General features: G+C 39.7%; 1 protein-coding gene across 1 annotated transcript in view; it reads right to left on the bottom strand.

Annotated features, from left to right (window-relative positions):
• The window catches only part of LOC107693472 (low-density lipoprotein receptor-related protein 1-like), a 75,991-nt gene extending 56,979 nt beyond the window's left edge, over window positions 1-19,012 (bottom strand). Inside the window, exons 1-20 of the mRNA XM_016492878.1 lie at window positions 18,993-19,012; window positions 18,804-18,909; window positions 18,532-18,720; window positions 18,236-18,239; window positions 16,677-16,826; window positions 16,466-16,606; window positions 15,241-15,366; window positions 14,392-14,523; window positions 13,112-13,246; window positions 12,889-13,018; window positions 12,673-12,799; window positions 11,462-11,613; window positions 11,061-11,185; window positions 9,703-10,077; window positions 6,273-6,462; window positions 5,893-6,097; window positions 5,296-5,488; window positions 3,918-4,043; window positions 2,027-2,155; window positions 1,827-1,946 (exon numbers count right to left, since the gene is read on the bottom strand). Of these exons, the coding sequence (XP_016348364.1) occupies window positions 1,827-1,946; window positions 2,027-2,155; window positions 3,918-4,043; window positions 5,296-5,488; window positions 5,893-6,097; window positions 6,273-6,462; window positions 9,703-10,077; window positions 11,061-11,185; window positions 11,462-11,613; window positions 12,673-12,799; window positions 12,889-13,018; window positions 13,112-13,246; window positions 14,392-14,523; window positions 15,241-15,366; window positions 16,466-16,606; window positions 16,677-16,826; window positions 18,236-18,239; window positions 18,532-18,720; window positions 18,804-18,909; window positions 18,993-19,012 (2,875 nt within the window). The remainder of the gene's footprint in view (window positions 1-1,826; window positions 1,947-2,026; window positions 2,156-3,917; window positions 4,044-5,295; window positions 5,489-5,892; window positions 6,098-6,272; window positions 6,463-9,702; window positions 10,078-11,060; window positions 11,186-11,461; window positions 11,614-12,672; window positions 12,800-12,888; window positions 13,019-13,111; window positions 13,247-14,391; window positions 14,524-15,240; window positions 15,367-16,465; window positions 16,607-16,676; window positions 16,827-18,235; window positions 18,240-18,531; window positions 18,721-18,803; window positions 18,910-18,992) is intronic.
• Between the last annotated feature and the right edge of the window lie 2,393 nt (window positions 19,013-21,405).

The following is a 21,405-nucleotide window of genomic DNA, read 5'->3' as shown; positions in this document are numbered from 1 at the left end:
TAGGACCATTTTCCCGTAGCCTTTCTTGCCTGAAGGACGGTCCTCAAATCGACCTTTGGCTCGGCGGGCTTTGGGCGAGAGCGTCGCCTCTGTCGCCAAGGGCTCTAGAAGCGACACTCTCATTTTGTACCTGCCGGTACGAGGAGCTTGATGACGGCTGGGCCCATCCACTTGGAGCAGCCTTCTTAGATTTAGAGCGGCGAGGGAGATACTGCTTAAAAGCCGCAGACTGCTTTTTCGCCTCCTGAAACCTGTCGACAACCATATTGACTGCGTCGCCGAACAGGCCAGAAGGCAATATCGGGGCATTTAGGAGAAAGGCCCTGTCCTTTTCCTTCATCCCCAATAAGTTTAGCCACAAATGTCTCTCTGTGGCCACCATAGCTGCCATGGAGCGGCCGATGGCACGGGCCGTCTCCTTGGTAACACGGAGAGACAAATCTGCGGCTCTATGCAGCTCCGCTAAATCACCTTGTGTTGGTCTCTCGCCCTCATCTAAATCCTTTAAAAAATCAGCCTGGTATGCCTGCATAAGCACTATTGTATGCAGGCATGCACCAGCACGACCAGCCGCCATATAAGCCCTGCCCACCAAAGGTGATGTAACATGACAAGGTTTGGTGGGCAGCACTTAAAGGAGGCGTCCTTTAAGGGACGACGCAACATCAGGGGAGAGGTAGCTGGCTAAAGCCTCTTCCACCCGAGGCATCGTCCCATAACCGTACTCACATGCTCCTAAGATGTTACTAAAATTTAACACAGGAGGGTTAGACAGTCGTGCGGAGTACGGTTTATTCCATGACTTACACAACTCATTGTGTAAGTCAGGAAAAAATGGTAAACCCCGGCATTGAGGCTGAGACCTGTGCTGCAGGAAGTGCTCATCCAATTTACTTGTCACTTGCACTTCCTGCCTTTCTTGAGGCCAGTTAATATTTAGTTTGGCCACAGCACGAGTCAACACATCGACCAGCTCCTCATGTGCATGTGAATGCAGTGGCGAGCTCTCTGCAATTTCACCCGCCTCGATGCTGAGCATGTCTATTTCCTCAGAATCAGACAGCTCAGACATCGGGTTCTCCTCCCGTGTGGAAGAAGCCGCGGCGCGGGCTTCCGCACGGGGAGTGAGAACATCGGAAGTGTCAGACAAGGACTGAGAATGTGCCACAGCAGTCTCGAGCCCTCCTGACAAATCCATCTGCGAGCCCCACGATCTAAGCCGCCGAGTCGCCAACCCGAACCGCAAGGTGCGCGAGCCTGGCCGGCCTCATCAAATACAGCCAGGCGGGAGCGCAGCCCTCTGATCGGCAGTGCTTCACAGTCCGCACAGGCAGCTCCCTCGAGAGCTGCCCGTGTGTGCTGCGCTTCCAAACAATAAACACACAGCTGATGTGTGTCCCCACCCGTTAAAAACCTCGGGCAGGGATGAACACACCGCTAAAACTGTCCACTCGCCATGATAATATATATGCTTGTGACAAACAACACCAAATAAGACACACAATGACACAGAGCGCTTGCTGAAGAGCAAAAAGCTGACTCTGTTGTGTGCCGGCGTCCCTTTGTAGCTTCCGACTATGCCGTCACATGTTACGACATGACACAACACCAGTCAGGATTGGAATAGTTTCATTCATGCTTCAGACGCGCTACGCTGAGTGGGTTCCCCAAAGTGTCGTTACCGACGCAGTGTGAGTTCCCTCGAGGGGGAACCAAACTGTACAACATCAGAACGTTTGAAATCTATAGAATTCAAAGGGGCCTACAGGCTGGATTTGAAGATTAGGCTGCAGCCTAATATAATGTGTATGAACAGATGGACTTACCATTACAGAAGAGTTCATCGGAGTTATCCCCACAATCATCTCGCCCGTTACACCAGGAACTGTGGCCGACACAGCGTCCATTCACACAGCGCTTATAGCCCTTCTTACACACGCGGTTAGCTGGACACAAACACAAACTGATAAGAGTGGCAGGCCTTCAGAACCGCCGTGAACATTCAGAATATCTCACACACACTCACTGCAGTAGGACTGCTTCTCATCTGACTTGTCTTTGCAGTGGGCCATGCCATCACAGGTGAGCGTGTATTTGATGCAGTCTCCATTCCCACACTCAAAGTCATCCATACTGCTGCACGACGTGTTCTGAGCTGAGAGACACAAGATAGCAGCTATTAACATACTGTAGTGCAAGCCACTATATATTCCTGCTTGTAGCATGTTGATCACAACCTCCTCATGTACAGCCATGTAGTGATATTTTGTCCAAAGACAGTGTTTACCCTGGTCCACTGATATATTGTTTTAGATTAGTAGCAGCTTTAGGATATCAACACAATTAAATGCAGACATATTTTTCTGAGTGGCGGCGAAGGGTTTTCAACAATCGGTAAGAAAGAGCAAACACGTCCGAGCTTCTGTGTGCCCTTTGTCTGCACGTCAATCAGTGTGAATAAAAGACCAAACTGAAAATGATAAGTAAAAGTACCTTCATTTGTGTTTCAAAGATGAACAAAACTTTTAACTGGGGCTGCTTCGACTAAAATTATATTGGTTAGTCGCAGAAAAAACCTGTTCGTGTCCATGATGGACAGATGGTTAACAGCTGGTCCTTGAGGTAATTACAGTATATCAGGCAGGAAATCATTCATTGACCTCAAATATAGCTTACTGTTGAAACACGCAAGTAGTAGCAACTTTACACGGCCGTCTGCTCTAACATCAGCCTGGATAAATGTGTGCTATTAGGCGCATATCCAAGCTATCAGTGCACTACTGCGTGACATGGAGGCATTTTCTTCCTGATAACAGAGAAAACAACTTAAAATACACTGTCATTTTTGCTGTTACAGAGTAATACACCATGATTCAAAACTGTCAAGGGTCGACTAGAAAAATCTTTAGTCTGAAGCAGCCCTAGTTTTTGCAACACGACAATTCAAATATGACAATTTCCATTTTGTAAACTATCCCTTTAAGGTAGCAAAAGTAATAAGAGTGTTTATTCCACCAGATCACCCAGAGATGAATGAGATTTTCAGTCTTGGTTCATATCAGTAGCTATATTTCCAATATTATATCTATTTTAATGCGCATTTTGAAGTATCGCATGAGAAACGAGTGATGGAAATGCCAAATTTCGAATAAAAATCCCTTAATTCGCAAAAAGTTTTTACGCTCGCTTGAGGTGGTTTTTGACTTGTGCGAAAAAGGGTTGATGTGAATAATGGGAGATGGAAATGCATTTTGCGAATAAATTCCTCCAAGCGCATCAAAAAAGTCATGTGACTTTGCGCTATGGGACGGCAAATCCCGACTAACCAGCGGACCGATCTCACTCCACAGCATCTGAAATGTTGTTATGGTCATTCGGAAATGCAAGAGCAAAGTCTTTCATCAAAGTATTTCTGTATAATTGCCTCCCAGAAATGTCTTACACGACTGCGTTCCCAAACAGCAGCATCCACCTCCAAAAGCAGTGACCGCATGCATTGTGTTTCGTCTGCTCGCTCTGAGGCGCAAGTCATTTATTATTATATATGAAAATTATTATATTCTCCTACTTTTCTTAGTGATTTATATTGCCAGTTTATCAGAGAGTGACGATTTTGTTCTCTTTGACCTGTTGGATGGAAACGATGCTTGTTCACAAATGTTTTATGCGATATTCCAGCTTTGCGCACAAGTTAAATTCGCAACTTTGGATGGAAACCCAGCTAGTGATGTAATTTACTCGCTATTGTCACTGTGCTTTTGAGCAGGAACATTCAAACCTGCCTCTGTTTAAAGCTGCTTTGAGACTCTGTTCATCTCCATACGATCAGTTAACTGTGAACACTGTATTTTAACGAAAATACTTGCATATGCAGATATATATTGTATGAAGTCTGTGATTGGTTGGTGGTGTCTCACCTATGCAGGTGTTGTCCTCCAGCAGTTTCCTCTCTCCGCGGCAGCTACAGTTGACCCGTCCGTCTGATGTGAGCAGACACAGATCCTGACAGCCTCCATTATTCACCCGACAGGGCGAGAACTCACCTGCGCGCACACACACACACACACAGGAATTTAGCATCCCCGGAAGCTCTTGACATTGAGAAGTCACAAGGAGCATTATGTGTACTCGTTATGCAGCCCTTCATGAAACACAAACAGATACAAATAACCCACTTAACATTCACTACCCACTTGCACACATATTTACAGACAATTATTTCCAATTCACAGCACACAGATGTAAACACTCAAACAGTAGTTCTCACAGTGGTGTGCAGATGAAAGTTACTACATAGCCAAGCTGCAGAACTCTATCTACAAGGTCAAAAAAAGGTCTTGTTATATTTCACCAAAAAGATATGTATTATTACATTTTGCTGTAATTCATTTTATTTAAATCAACATAAATGACAGAACAATTGTACCATGCATTTAATTCGTTTTAAAATGTATATAAGTGTTCTATTTTTTATGCATTACAGTAAATAGATTGTGAACTGGGGAGCTTAATTCAGGGCTCTACGTTAAAATAATTTAGTTATTAAACACATAATTCATAATAGATTAATTCCCAAATTAACAAACTAAACTACTAGAATTAAATATAAACTATAAAAACTAGTTTGTGATCAATTTTGTTTTTCAGGATTCTTTGATGAATATAAATCTTTTGCAACACTGTAAATGTCTTTATTGTCACTTAATGCATTCTAAATACAGTATAGACAGACAGACAGACAGACAGACAGACAGATAGACAGATAGATAGATAGATAGATAGATAGATGGTCAACACAGGAAGTCACATTTTTATTTCAAAAGACTGAGACAAATCCAGTTTTAGTTCCAGGATATGATCATTTGAGGATAAAAGGTTTTACTTTTACTTCAGATTTCCAAGTAAAACAGGGTATTTAATTGTAAAAAAAAAAAAAAAAAAAAAAGTTTAGTTTCTTCAAATCTAGCTGCTATTGGCTATTTGTTGGGTTTTGTTTGGGTTAATGTTTTAGTTGGGAGGACAGTAAACGGGGGCTTCAGAGCAGGCAGAGATGCTGTCTTTGGGGGTTTGAGTGCTTGAGAATTGCTTCTATCACACTTAGATAAGCATGATGAAAGATATTGATTGTGTCATTCCCAAGCGTTATAGAGTTCTTCTCGGTTCTGTGGCAATCACAGATTACTTTTGGCACATAATTACATGGTTGAGATGACAGGACACTGTAAGGCAATCACTCTCTCACACAGTTGATTTACAGTACTCTTGACCATGCTGCCATTACGGCCATTCACTCACAGCTATTTGTATCATTGGCCACAGCGACGATCCCCATTGGCTGTTGTGGAATATCAGCTCTTAACACCTTCATGTCTCCACCAACATATTTGTCGGCTCTGAGGACGGCTCTGCGCACCCAGTCTGTCCAGAAGATGTGGTCACCGTACACAGCCAAACCGAAAGGATGCACTGGCTCATTCTTCAAAACCACCTACAGACGCCAAAACAGACAGAAAGGAACCATTTGGTTTGTTGAAATGTTAAAATTTAAAAAGTTCTCTACCATTTTGATTTTTCCATTTGAGAATAAATGAACTACTTCTGAACTTTTTGGCTGGAATTATGCAGTAGTTGGGGAAAACACCTATTTAGGGCCCTGCCAATCAGAATATGTGTGATGTTTATTTACTGAAAATGATTATTATTATTATTATAATTATTGCTGTACAGCTATGTTTTTGGACTAGTGAGATTTCACTAAGCTATTAAAATGCAATGAAATGTCTAACTGCACCTCATGATTGCGGCTGGTCTGGACGCACTGGGATTTGACTTGTTGTAGTCACGGTGCAAGTTAAGCAAAACGGACACTCATGGGTGCAAGTTCTGACTTACATAACGGTGGGAGCCGTCATACTCGCAGCGCTCAATCTTATCAAGCGTAGCATCTGAGAAATAGAGCTTCTCGGCACGATGGTCGATGGCGAGTCCATTGGGAGTGCGGATGTCACTGCCGATGATCACCAGGACATTGGCTCCGGACAGCTGGGCGCGCATGATACTGGGCGACTGCTCATTCCAGTTGGTCCAAAACATCAAGCTGGGGAAAAGCAGAGGAATGTGAGTCAATGGCAAACATTGAGTGTGATATGATATCAGTACTGAAATCAACATGACATCCCTTCCAAAAGGGAACAGTTAGTGAATGGTGAATATTACACTTTTTTTGTTTTGAATGTTGAAATAATGAGTTTGTTGTGAAATGAAAAGCTCACTTCTGACATTCATCCAGGACGAACGCCCGTGGGTGGTCGTCTCCTGACATGGTGACCACAGAGTCCCGGTCGAAAGCCCCCCAGCGGCTCTGGTCCACACTGTGACGGGTGATGGTGGATGTGGTGTAACTGGTCCAGAATAAAGTGTCCCAGGCCCGATGATACGCCAACCCCTCCACTGACCCAACATCTGCAGACAGAAACATATGTGGAAAACATGGTTTAAAAAAAAAAGATTTTAGAAATTCTAGACAAAATTTTCATGGAATTTGTCACAGGCCGTTGAGCTGCTTGGTTGGTCTGCTTGGTCAATATTGAGATTGTGATTATTTAACTTGACTTTGGAAACATATATTTACACATTTTAGAGTGAGAGAGAGAGAGACATTAAAAAAAAAATCCTAAATTTAATTATATTAGAATTCTAGGAAAACTTTATTTTGTTTATTAGAAAGCCTTAGCTAAAATAAAGTTTTCCTAGAATTCTAATATAATTAAATTTTGGATATTTTAAATTTTATCTGGCTGTTAACAAAGTGTTTTGTTTTTCTTTCTTCCATTTACACTAAAGATTATAAAATAAAATCAAAAGATGTACCATTATAAATTTCTTACTGTTTTAAACGTTTGAAGGAAATATCCTTTAAATTGAATTAATATTTCTTATTAATTTTAGTCAGTTTTACTCTGTCTCAAACAGCACTAAATATTAGTCAACAGCATTTATGTTGACGGAAAACTGCAAAATTAAACTAAATATTCACATATTTTAGATAATGTTTATATAATTTAAACATGTAGGCATATCAACAAAAACCATGAAAACTGCTTTTGTTGTGGAAACCTGCTCTCCTGAAATACAAATACTACTACAGTATGTGTGCAAACAATACTGTCAATTCTTTATGCTTTAGTTATTTATTGCATGTGTTTAATGTGTTGTTACAAGAATAGCACATTCACAATGTGACTTCACATTCAGTCTAGCAAGTTGTAATATCAGTGCTGCATATACATCTGATTAATCTCAAATATCATTGGTTCTCATGTGTCTTGGTGATGCACAAAGTAGAAAAAAGCATAATAAATCATATGGACTATGACTTGATTTTAATGCACTAATTAAGGCAATATTTGTGTCAGTTTTGGTGAATCAGCTGTCACCTTCTTTCACTGTAAGCAAAAGAGCAGCATGGACATTCTTCAGAATTTCTATTTTCATGTTTCACAGAAGAAAGTCAGTCAAACGGGGTTAAAACAACGTTGGGGAGAGTATATGGTGACAGATTTAATTTGGGGGTGAACTATCCCTTTAACAAATAAAAATAACAAAAACAGAGTGCAACTATGATGAAGAAAAATAAAATGCCAAACACTAAAACTGTAATAAATAAATCAGCTGTTTTTAAAATAAATCAGCTATTTTGCACCATGTTTACATGCAATATCCAAATACGCGTGTTAGTCATGAGTCAATTATATCTGGCCAAAACAACCCTGAAAAACTCGGGGGGTGGGGGGGAATGAAAGCAAATGATTCATTGTTTGTTTGTTCATTCATTACTGATGACGGTTCAAAGACAGATGTGTAGGATGTAAGAACTGAAATGTTTTGTTTTTTTAAATCGCTAGATTTACGCCTGGCTTGAATTACATAACCGGTTCATAAGCAGTGTAATAAAAACCACATGGTAAGAAGACAAAAAAGCATTTAACATATAAAAAAGCCAAAAAGAATACATATTGTAAATGATGGAAAGAACTTTACTGCAAAAAAACAAAAAGTCCACCTTTACAGAAAAAATATGTTGGCAAGTAGATCATTTGTCTTATAAATTTGCTGGATTAACTAGTAAATAAATACTACATGACTACATTTCGGGGTCTTCCATACGTTATATCTAAACAAACTATTAATTGAATGTATAAATTTGCTACTTAAAAGTAAAAACAAATGGATAATACAGTATATTTGTACAGGGCAGTATCTATAAAATCTATAAAAACCAAACACTATTGTTCAAAACCACATTATGTCTGCCTAAAATAAGAGTAAATAAAACGAAAGGATGTATAGCGAATCTGGTTTTTATTGTTGTTTCAGACAGACCAACTTTTTCACTTCAGCACAAGGAAGCCAACATTCTCTCAGGAGGCATTTTGGTCGAGAGTTTGCAATTATCATAATTATCCTTCATTCATATGCTGTTTGTGGCAACAGAAGAATAAACAGATATGCACATCTTTCTTTGCTCAGTTCTCCTGCTGTGAGAGCCAAATGTATTATGAAAGAATGAGTTTATTGTGCTCTCACAAAGGAACTGGCCGTGACTTCAGACTTCCCAGTCCGGTTTGATTGTGTGCCCGCTGGCTTTGCACTGTTTTCTCTCCAGCTGTGAGCTGGTGATGGAGAGTTGGTGCTGCAATCAAACCTCTACAAAACACTACTCCATATTCAAACACATGGACTTGTTTTGGGGACTGCAAAATAACTATACATAAACTCTATGACAGACTCTACCAGCTTTTTTTTTCAACAATCTGAGATATCGTTGATGTCTGTACCACAAACAGTTTGCATAAAATGCTACATTTTAATTCCTATTAAGATACTACAAAAGTTTTAAATTAATATTATGTATATAATAGGGCTGTCAGTTTAACGCATTTACTTAAAGGGGTCATATGATGCAATTTCAAATTTTCTTTTCTCTTTGGAGTGTTACAAGCTGTTTGTGAATAGATAAGATCCCTAAAGTTGCAAAGACTAAAGTCTCAAAACCAAAGAGATATTCTTTATGAAAGTTAAGACTTGTCCACACCCTCCTAAAACGCCCCGTTTAAACACGCCCCCACATGCCTAAAAATAATGTGTTTTTTTAACCTTAAACCGCATAAACACATTTCATTACACCAAATACACAACATAATGTTCTTTTCAGCAACATCATATGACCCCTTTAATTAATTAGCTAATAAAATATATTACACGAAAAAATAACGTGATTAAAATATTTTAACGCAGTTAACGCACTGCCCCGCCCCCAGACCTGTACATCATCTTACATTTCATACAGTAAGACTATAGAATACACATATTAACAGTATATGTGTTAACAGACTTGAACTATTTCATTTGAACTTATGAAAATCATCTATTGTAAATATAGTATTTTTTTACCAGGGATATTTTGAATTAATTGATATTTTCCGTTATCATTTTTATTTTGGTTAAAATTCTAAGAATTCTGTTGTGTGTTTTTGTCTTTTTTTATTATTTGTCTATATTGTATTTATTAATTTTATGTCAGTTTTAGTTTCAGTTATTTTAGTACATCAAGTCTACATCTAGCCGAGAAAAAACAAAAAAAAAGGGTTAGAGAAAATAATAGAGAATTAAGGTAGAAAGACATCATTATTTGAAACTCACTCTCGACCACGGTCTTCCGGTCTGACCCGTCGTCATTGATCTGCTGAATATTTCCAAAGTGGATGTCGCTGTAGAAGATCCGATTGGCTCCTTTTCCACCGCCTCCGCGGTAATCGAACGTTAGCGCGATGACGTTCTTCATGTGGTCGGGATCTTCAAACGGTTTGATGGGAGCGTTGAGGTTGTATCCGTCTGATAAGTGCACACTCTTTAGTATCGTGCGTTCTGAATACAGCAGGTATCCGTCGTAGTCACGGCAACTCTGACCGTCCTCGGCTAACATTCCGTGAGCGCATGCACACGTTCGCTGTCCGTTACCACGGTAAAGACACAGCTGCTGGCAGCCGCCGTTGTTGTTCTTGCAGATATTAGTTCCTGCAGAGAGATTGGTTGAAAAGATTTAAGAAATACTGCAACCAAGACAAATCTGAATCGAGTTCATAGATTCAATGCTGTTGGCATTAGCACGAAAGCAATATGCAAAGTTTGTGACTCAGTTAATCAATCAAGAAAATATCAACATGTTGACTATTTTATTTAAAACTGTTGTTTTGAACGGTAAAGAAAAGGAGAAAAATAAAATCTGAATATAAATAGTTTAAATTTTGTTATTATTATATATTCATATAATAATAATATATTATATACAGTATATGTTAAAATTATATTATTATAAAGTTTTTAAAATACTATTAAGTAGTGAAGCAGAGAAGTACAGTAACAATAAAACATTACCAGTGCCATTTTAAAAATAAAACAAACCAGTGCTATTTTAGTATCTTTGAGAATTTTTGATTGAGATTAAGATGTTTTTATATATTTATTTTTAGTTATAAATTTTGAATTAGTTTTTATTTTTGTATTTTCCATTTTAAATTTGGTTAAAATTTTAATAATATTTTACTAGATATTTATATACATTTTTTATATAAGTATTAATTTTAGTACATCAAGTTAAACAAAATTAAAATGATTGCCTTGGCAAGTAGCTAAAGTACAATGAGTTTAAGATTTATGTATTATATTATTCAGTTACTCAAAATAAATACATACATATAGCCTACACACACACACACTCACTCACACACACACACACACACACACACATATATACACTCTAAAAATGCTAGGTTGTTTCAACCCAATTTTGGGTCAAATATGGACTAACCCAACTGTTGGGTTAAATTTTGGTTACATTTTTAAATTAACTTTTATAACTTTTATGTATATATATATATATATATAAATAACCTATACAAAAAAAAGGTAAATATAAACATGTCTCTGCATAATTTATGTTGTATTAGAGGTTGTTTTTTTAGCACATTCTTGCAAGAACAAAGTCATTTAAGACTCACCTTGTTGTCGCGCTCTGTTGAAGACCTTGATGTCTTTGAGTTGGACGCCGATGCCTGTCCTCAGACTTACTGAATCGGTTGCATTATCTTTACTGCCACGCTTTATTGAACCATTCGCATGAGTCCTAAAGAAATAACATGGTTTTTTAAATTATTTTTTTTATTTTTAATAAATAAAATAATACTTGGGATGTCCAATTTACATATGTATAGTTCTATGTAATACTTTTAACATATAGAAATTGGACACTTCAGCTTTAACATCATCTGGTTGAACAAAGTTCAAAGGCTTTTAAATAGGGATAGCAAATGAAATAAAGTTGTATTAAACAATGCTGTAGACTAAACATCATGTTGGTGATGAGGAATGAATAGTTTCACGTGTACAAGCTTGCACTGACCGGTCGCTCCAGTATATGTAGCTCTCAAACACAGATACGGAGAACATGTCCATGTTGTTGCTGGAAAGCACCACCTCTCTGTTCTCGCCCGTCTCCAGCTTAATGCGCTCAATCTTATCCGTGCGCGCGTCACACCAGTACAGCCAACCCTCCTACAGGACACACAGACCATGACCACAAATTTAGTCTGTGTTTTTGTTTAGTATGCATCTATATTGAGTCGTCAGTTAATAAGAGAAATTTGCTTGAAGTTACTAGTACACATCTTCATGTAATATGCACATTTTTCTCCAAACTCTAGTAAGCAGTAGAAAACATGTTAGCAATATGCTAAATCATGCTAAAACATGTTAGCATTGTGTTAATTCATGATAGAAACTTGCTAGCAACATGCTAACACATGCTAGCAATGTGCTAAATCATGCTAGAATCATGCTAAAACATGTTAGCATTGTGTTAATTCATGATAGAAACTTGCTAGCAACATGCTAACACATGCTAGCAATGTGCTAAATCATGCTAGAATCATGCTAAAACATGTTAGCATTGTGTTAATTCATGATAGAAACTGCTAGCAACATGCTAACACATGCTAGCAATGTCCTAAATCATGCAAGAAACATGCTAAAACTATCAACAACTATCTATCTATCTATCTTGCTGTCTCATATGGTCTTAAAACCCTCAAACTTCAAGCTTTTAAAACTGCTTCAAACATAAAATCTTCAGACTTCCAGATATTAAATCTACTTCTAACTTTCTGAACAGGCTCTTTTCAAGCCAACATCAGAGTTTGCCTTGTCAAACGTTATTATCTAGGTTTATTATTTTTCATCTTCATTTACAAGTGAAAATGTCACAGTGTTCAGCTTTATTGAGCACTGGTGCCAACTGTCCCTTTGCGGCACCTGGTGGTGATTTCTTGAACGAGTTTCACATGTAACTGGTTTGTATTTACCACTGCGGCGGATGGAAAAGGTGGACAAAGTGAGAAAAACAGTATAAATAAATGAATAATCGAACATGATTCATTTTCAATTTGGTTTAGGAATGCAAATTCAGAACGTTTGATTAGGTCCAATTCATAATGATATTCAGTTCAATTCAATTTTGATGATCAAGTAAACGAGTGAATGATTACACCCCTAGTGCTTACTAGAGTTTAAAAGTATTAAACTGACACAGGGTTGACATAAATGTGCCCTACGCACCTGATAGTCAATGGAGATGCCGTTGGGCCAGCTAATACTGACGTTCACCAGCACGGCTCTGTTAGATCCATCCAGACGAGATCTTTCTATGCGTGGATACTGTCCCCACTCCGTCCAGAACAGATACCTGCACACACAACCAGCCATGAGGAGATCGCCGCTTCATTCATGCCGCAGAAACGCACAATAAAAGACAGGAAGTTACTCAGATCTCACCCTTTCTCAGGATGTACAGCAATGGCCCGAGGTTTGTCCAGTCCTCGGGAGATGACCACATATCGAAACGAGCCATTCAATCTGGCAACCTCAATCACATCAAAGCCCTGGTCCGTCCAGTAGATGTTTCCTACAGCACACAGAGGAACAAGGCAAGGTTTTGCTCATCAGTATTGTAATAAAGCTCTAAACGCACCTGAAAGTGTCTGTGCTTGAGACTCACCGGCGATCCAGTCGACAGCGATGCCCTCCACACGGCCGATGCCGTTAGTGATGATGTCCTCTCTCCACGTCTGATCTCTCTTAGCTCTGCTGATGGTGCTCAAACCCATGTCAACCCAATAGATGGTGTCATTATCTACATGACAACAGAAAGAACACGCATATGAATTATTAAAAAAAATTAAAGACAGTTACTGGGGAAAATATGAATTTTACAGTTCTGGATACATTGTATATTGACACCAGAACCTAAAAATAACTCATGGCTGTTAGATAGTTGCTGGATGTTATTCCAGCAATGCTAAATGACACAATATAATAACAGATATGGCATGAGATCATCTGGCTGCATAGCATCCTTTGAGGCCACTACAGTTTTCCCAATATCAGAATCCCAGTAGATTTCAGGAACCAGTATATTTTTACAATTCATGATACCTTTTTGAATATCCTAAAATGCCACAATATATGCTACTGAACTCACTCAAAAAAAAATTAAAGCAACAGAATGTAGTCAAGAAATTCATAAACAAAACAAAAAATGCTTCCAGTAATTATTAAAGTACATAATAAAAAATTCATTAAAAGGCAAAACTACAGGCAAGAGAATTAATTATAAACAATATACAAGGATACAAATGAAGTAAATTACATCACAATGTATATAAGAGACAGGGTGCTTTTTGAAGCCAAAATATATACTACAACAGCAAAAAACCAGACTGGAACATATTCATATAATTTACTGACAGACAAACATAATTTTTTGCTTTTTCCAGCCCAATTTAACACCTGATCATATGTGACCCTGGACCACAAAACCAGTCATAAGGGTCAAATTCTCAAAATTGAGATTTATACATCATCTGAAAGCTGAATAAATAAGCTCTCCATTGATGTATGGTTTGTTAGGATAGGATAATATTTGGCCGAGATACAGCTATTTGAAAATCTGGAATCTGAGGGTGCAAAAAAAATCTTTAAAGTTGTCCAAATGAAGTTCTTAGCAATGCATATTACTAATCAAAAATTAAGTTTTAATATATTTACGGTGGGAAATTTACAAAATATCTTCATGGAACATGATCTTTAATTAATATCCTAATGATTTTTGGCATAAAAGAAAAATCTATAATTTTGACCCATACAATGTATTTTTGGCTATTGCTACAAATATACCCCAGCGACTTAAGACTGCTTTTGTTCTCCAGGGTCACATATTATACCACTATTGTACATCTGAAAACATGGGGATTATGAATCATTAGTGTTGAGACTCACCGGCATGAAAATCAATCCCGACGGCGAGTGATGTTCCTGAAACCGGTACAAGGGCATCGGATTTGTCAGCGGGGTCCAGTGGGATTCCTCTAATGCCCTCATGAACAGAGTACAGCAGGAAAGAGCCCACACCTGAAATCAACACAACAATCACCACGCTTCCGGCTGTTTCTTCAAATACAGGCCTTAATTCATTCATTCATTTCCCTCCAAAACTAATCTTAATATACATTGCCGTTCAAAGTTTTAAAGGTCTGCTCACCAAAGCTGCAGTAAAAACAGTTATAATGTCAATATTATAATACCTTCTTTCAATTGTAATGTATTTTAAAATGTAATTCATCCCTGTGATCAAAGCTGAATTTTCAGCATCATTACTCCAGTCTTCAGTGTCACATGATCTTCAGAAATCATTCTGATATGCTGATTTATCAATACTGAAAACAGACGATGCTGCATATATTATGTAAACTGTGATACTTTTCAAAAGAAAAGTTCAAAAGAACAGCATTTATTTGAAATGAAAATCTTTTATAACATTATATATGTCTTCAACGTCACTTGTTGTTGACTACAAAACATTTTGTATTATCTTTAACTAATAAATTGAGATTTGCAGAAAATCTAGTTAAACCTACAGTGTTGAACTGACTTCTGATATTATTGAGCTGTTTTCTGCTCCTCTGTAAGTTTGGTATGGTGTTTCCAGCTGTTCTCTGAAGGAAATGCAAACACTGTGGTCTATTGTACCTCCATGTCATTTTTCCAAAAGGAGGTGACACATAATTGAAAGTCTGAATGTCATGTGTGTGTGTGTGTGTGTGTGTGTGTGTGTGTGTGTGTTCGTACCCTCACAGGACTGCTGTCCGGTCCTCAGGCTGTATCCTGCGGTGCACATGCAGGAGCGGCTGGTGGGAGACGTGGGCAGACACAGCTGAGAGCAGTCACCATTGTTGTTACTGCACATGTTTGAACCTGATGATACAACACACACAGTCAAGGCCAGCAAACTCAAGTTTAGCTAGGGGACGGATTTCAGTACAAACTGTCTAACAAACCACCCACAATTCAGTTTAACCAGAGGTCATCTGCACTAACTCTGTAAAGTAATGTGACATAAACATTTAAATTAAGGAGTAGTTAATGAAAGCATGCTGAAAAAGTACTAAGCCTCAGGCCATCCAAGATGAAGAGAGAAATGTATCATTCCATCACTGTCTCAGCAATGGATGCTCTGCAGTGAATGGGTGCCGTCAGAATGAGAGTCCAAACAGCTGATAAAAACATCACAGTAATCCACAAGTGATCCACACCACTCCAGTCTATCAATTAGCATCTGGTGAAGGGGAACGCTGCGTGTTTAAAAAAAATAAATCCATCATTATAACATTTTTAAGACATTGTTTTGGAGTCCATAATCCATAATATTGCTTTCTCCAGTGAAAAATGTATCTGGTCTGAATCAGGAGAGACATCTGCACAGATGAAGCACTGTTTACAAACCAAATCTGTTCAAAACAGATCTAAACAAATTTGTGGGTGGATTTTGATGTGAAGTTTTTCACTGGCGGAAGCGTTAATATTATGGACTCGTATTTTAGCCAAAGTTAAAACACTTTAATGATGCATTTGTTTCATACAAACATGCAGCTTTTTTGTTTCACAAGATGTTAACTGATGGACTGGAGTCGTGTGGTTTACTAGTGGATTATTGTGATGTTTTTATCAGCTGTTTGGACTCTCATTCTGACTGCACCCATTCACTGCAGAGCATTCTCTGGTGAGTAAGAGATGTAATGATAATTTTCTTGAAATCTGTTCTGATGAAGAAACAAATTCATCTACATCTTGGATGGCTTGAAAGTGCGTACATGTTCAGCAAATTTCATTTTTGGGTGAACTATCACTTTAAATGAAGTCAAGGTCATTATTTTCAGCCCAAACAATCCTTTTTTCAATGCTAATGAGGCTCGATGTAGGCACAAGGAGCTAGCCTGAAAATTTGCATGTTTTTGCAAATTTTGTCTGTCAGCTGAATAATTCCTTAGACACTGCATGCAGTTGATTCTTTAACCTGTCTGCACGGTCTCATTGTAGATCTTCATATGCATCATGGGAGACGTGCTGTTTCTCAAGACCTTCCAGTCTCCTCCATCACTCTTATCACAGGTGCCGATCTCATCCGTGCCCTGATCCGCCCACCACAGCTTATCCCCTACACAACAGCAGTCAAAACATTAGTACTTCAAAAAGACAGCCAATTAAAAAATCAGTGCTGTATTTACCCATTATAGCCAGCGCAGAGGCTTTGTTCAGTTTGCCTTTGACCGTGTCTAACACCTCCAGTCCTGATCCGTCCAGCTTACAGCGGTTAATTGTGCTGTTTCCTGAGCTGATCCAGTACAGGTGCTCCGTGTCGTAGTCTATGGACAGACCTGCAGCACAGACAAAGACCAACAGCTCAAAAGAATGCAGATGTGCTTTATCATTCTCAATGGTTTCTGAACTGTTTAAAAATGTTTTACTGTTTTATACTAAAGCACTGCACAAGTTATTATAAAGAAGGTCATCAGTCACATTGTGTCTCATTAACTAACCACACATATAAACATACAGGTAACAGTTTACAATAAGGTTCCATTTGTTAACTACATTAGTTATCATAGTTTCAATACTTCTAAAACAGTATACATTATTAAAACTAATAGTTGCTTCTGGTAACAGTAGTTAATGGATCGAGCTAGCATGAACTATGCATTTTTAACATTGAAAAAACATTCATAAATACTGTAACAAATGTATTGCTCATTGTTATTTCATGTTGGTAATGCATTAAAGGGTTAGTTCACCCAAAAATGAAAATTAGCCTGTTATTTACTCACCCTCGAAGCATCCTAGGTGTATATGACTTTCTTCTTTCAGACGAATCCAATCGGAGTTACATTAAAAATTGTCCTGGCACTTCTAAGCTCTATCATTGCAGTGGGCGGGCGTTTTTGTTCAACAGTCCAAAACACGTTAAATAAAGCGCGCGCATCCATAATAAAACGTTCCTCACACGGCTCCGGGGGGTGAAAAAAGGCATCCTGTAGTGAATCCATGTGTTTTTGTAAGAAAAATATCCATATTTCAAACGTAATAAACACTTCTCTCTCATTTCATCTAACTGTGGTACGTGGAAGCCGTTCCGGCGGATGACGTAGGACGTTGGTGTTGCGTGATTAGTGACGAACGCAGAGCGAGAACACAACAAAATGCCGGTCATGAATTAGAAGTACAAACCGAGGATTTGTAAAGAAAAATGTCGGAGGATTTCGATATAAGCCAAGAGGAGACTGGTTTCCTTTGCTAAAGTAAGGAAACTTTTCTTCCTTTGCTCCTGTGAACAAACTCGCGAGACTAGCATTTCTCAGAGGCGCGCGCGCTGCGCATACGTGCTATGTCATCCGCCAGAATGCCTTCCGCGTACTACAGTCAGCAGAAGTGAGAGCAAAGTGTTTATTACGTTTGAAATATGGATATTTTTCTTACAAAAAACGCATGGATTCTCTACAGGAGGCCTTTATTAATGCCCTGGAGCCGTGTGAGTCACGTTTTGTTATGGATGTGCGCTCTCTATTTATCATGTTTTGGACTGTTAAAGAGAAACACCCGCCCACTGCAATGATAACGCTTGGAATAGCCAGGATAATTTTTAATATAGCTCTGATTGGACTCATCTGAAAGAGGAAAGTCATACACCTAGGATGCCCCTAGGGTGAGTAAAACACAGGCTAACTTTCATTTTTGGGTGAACTAACCCTTTAACTAACGTTAACAAATGGAAACTATTGTAAACTCTTACCAGACTATGTGTGAATATATGATCAAACCAGTATCACAGTATATCCACTTGTTATAAAAGACACACTTTGTTAGCTCCATTAATCCTGCAACTGTTCTACTAGTGTCAGGAAACACAGACTCTGTTTGGTGAAACAACAGTGGATGATTTATTGTGGAAATCAGAGCATAAGGTGAGCATATGGTAACAACAGAGCGAGGGTGAGCAATAATGTCCATGGAAGGAGGTGAGTAGCACCACACACGCACTTATGGATCTCGGTAGCTTAAACATAATAAATGGCAGTCTTATCTTACAGGGTCATGGAGAACACAAGGGGAGCTGGAGACTGGAGGAGGAATCAGTAGGGAGGGGTATATATTTTTCTTGCAGGTCTTATTAGGCGAACAGTGGGAACTGGAGACTGGAGAAGGAGACCTAAGCTTCAGAGATGAGGAAGAATCCACAAGGTGAGAATCCAGGTGATCAGAGTAACAGGAGTAGTCCTAGTCATAGACCACACAATCACCGAGTGTGTAGTGCAGACCTCACGCCTAACAGAATCCAACCAGGGACAGAGGGTGGGCACCCAGGTGCGGATGAGATGACTGGTTGGAAGCAGGACACCTGGGTGGTGCAGACAAGATAGGACGCCATAGAGGAGCAGGCAGTACTGGACACCAAGGAAGTGTTTGCTTCAGAGATGAGGAAGAATCCACAAGGTGAGTATGCATGTGAACAGATCACGGGAGTAACAGGAGTAGTCCTAGTCACAGACCAGACAATCATCGAGTGCATGGTGCAGACATATATAGGGCTGAGGTGATGAGTGTTGAGTGCTCGCAGGTGGAAGCTAGGAAAGGTGCTGCGAAATTTAGTGCAGAGATGACAGGTGATCGTGACAGTACTCCCCCTCCTGGAAGGTGTGACCCCATGCCTACAGTAACAGAATCCAACCAGGGAAAGAAGGTACAGTAGGCAGTACTGGAGGCCAAGGCGGTGCTGGCGGTAGCGGGCCACCCATATTTATAGATTAAGCCCTCATGGCTGTGAAAAAGGAGCTAGGGACACAGGGAATACAGGAGTTAGGAACGACCTCCGTGGCCGTGACAAAGGAACTAGGAGAACAGGAGATTTGATCAAGCTTCGTGGCCGTGACGAGGGAACCAGGAAAACAGGAGATTCATTGGCCTTAACTTTCTTGAACAGCCACCTCAGCTGTCCGGGTATAGACCCCCAGTTAATGGTGCAAATTTTCTTGGAGAAGATTACGGGCATGTGCGCTGCCCAAACACACATAAATGCTAGAGCCATTAGAGACAGAGCAGATGTTAATTCTGGTTCAGTTAGTCACTGGATCCAACTTTGCTGCGAACACTAAGCTGGGCTCTGGGGCATGAACGGGCGAACTCAGGGATTTCACTGTCTGGATCGGACTAGGGGATTAATATGTGGACTGGCATGTCTTCTGGGCAGGAAGGGACTTGAGATTCTTGAGCCTAAATGAGGAAAGAAGTAAAGTATATGCAACAACAACAGGGTGAACAGTAATGTCCATGGAAGGAGGTGAGTAGCACCACACACACTTATGGATCTTTGGTAGCTGAAATATAATAAATGTTAGTCTTATCTAACAGTGTCTTGGAGAACACAAGGGGAGCTGGAGACTGGAGGAGGAATCAGTAGGGAGCTGTATATTCCTCTTGCAGGTCTTAATAGGTGAACACAATGGAAACTGGAGACTGGAGAAGGAGACCGGAGCTTTGGAGATGAGGAAGAATCCACAAGGTGAGTATACATGTGAGCAGATCACGGGAGTAACAGGAGTAGTCCTAGTTACAGACCTGACAATCATCGAGTGTGTGGTGCAGAAATATATAGGGATGAGGTGTTTGAGGGCAGGTGACAGTGATTATCAAGTGCGTTCAGGTGGGAGCCAGGAAAGGTGCTGGGAAATGTAGTGCAGAGGTGACAGGTGATCGTGACAGTACTCCCCCTCCCGGAAAGTGTGACCCCATGCCTACAGTAACAGAATTCAACCAGGAAGGGAGGGTGGGCCATGGAGGAGCAGGCAGTACTGGAGACCAAGGTGGTGCTGGCGGCAGCAGGCCACCTGTATTTATAGATAAAGCCCCCATGGCCGTAGCAAGGGAGCTAGGAAGACAGGAAATACAGGAGTTAGGATCGACCTCCGTGGCTGTGACGAAGGAACTAGGAGAAAAGGAGATTTGATCGACCTCTGTGGCATAGGTATCCGGAGGCCACACAATCATCGAGTGTGTGGTTCAGACTCGGCTGAGGTGATGAGGTGATTGAAGGCAGGTGTGTGTGCAGGGGGGAGTCAGGAAGGGTGCTGGGAAATGTAGTGAAGTGGTGACAGGTGATTGTGACGGCTAGTTTTTTTTTTTTTTAATTACCTCAGCTTAACAAGTGTTTTATCTTCCTTGACTAATTAAACACAGGGCTCAACAGTAGTGATTCAGTTTGCTTCCCAATCAGGCAAGGTCCCAACATAATTTATACAGTAAATAACATTTATTTAATTTATTTATTTTAGGAATGTAAAGTTATAATTTCATATTTACATACATTAAATGTATTAATTTAAGAATAATAAAAAATCAATAATAAAAATTGCAATAATTTTAAAATGTATCATTTAAAATTCATTGTTTTTAATATTTTATGTATTATACATAATTTTATGTATAACTAAATTTGATAAGACTCGTGATGGCGCTGCTGATGGCTGCCTCCGTGGCGTGCTCCGCATTTGTTTTTATGTTTTTGTTAGTTTGTCCTGTCTTTAGTTATATCCCTGCAATCAGTTTCACCAGAGACGAATTGATGGACATTCGGCATTACACACCACCCAATATTTAACCGGTTTTCGACTATTCTGATGTTTTGCTGGACATTGTAGTTGGCGGAGGCAGTGGTGCTGATCAAATGCTTCAGGACGCACAAGCGTGGGAAGCGAGCCGGCGCGCTCCTGAAGCTTAGACAGCGCGCACTTCAAACAGCGCTGCCTAGCATCCATCCAGCGAACCTCCGCTCTCTACCCAAAAAAAACGGACGAACTCCTTCTGCTCTCCCGAATAAACAAGGATTTTTCACATTCTGTTGCTCTGTGTTTCACGGAAACCTGGCTGAATGACGCCATACCGGACAGTGCGCTACATCTGCCGGGC

The sequence above is a fragment of the Sinocyclocheilus anshuiensis genome, unplaced genomic scaffold (genome assembly GCF_001515605.1).
Source record: "Sinocyclocheilus anshuiensis isolate Anshui unplaced genomic scaffold, SAMN03320099.WGS_v1.1 scaffold1618, whole genome shotgun sequence".
Lineage (NCBI taxonomy): Eukaryota > Metazoa > Chordata > Actinopteri > Cypriniformes > Cyprinidae > Sinocyclocheilus > Sinocyclocheilus anshuiensis.
Note: the sequence above shows the minus strand (reverse complement) of the source record. Positions and strands in the feature narration are given on the sequence as shown.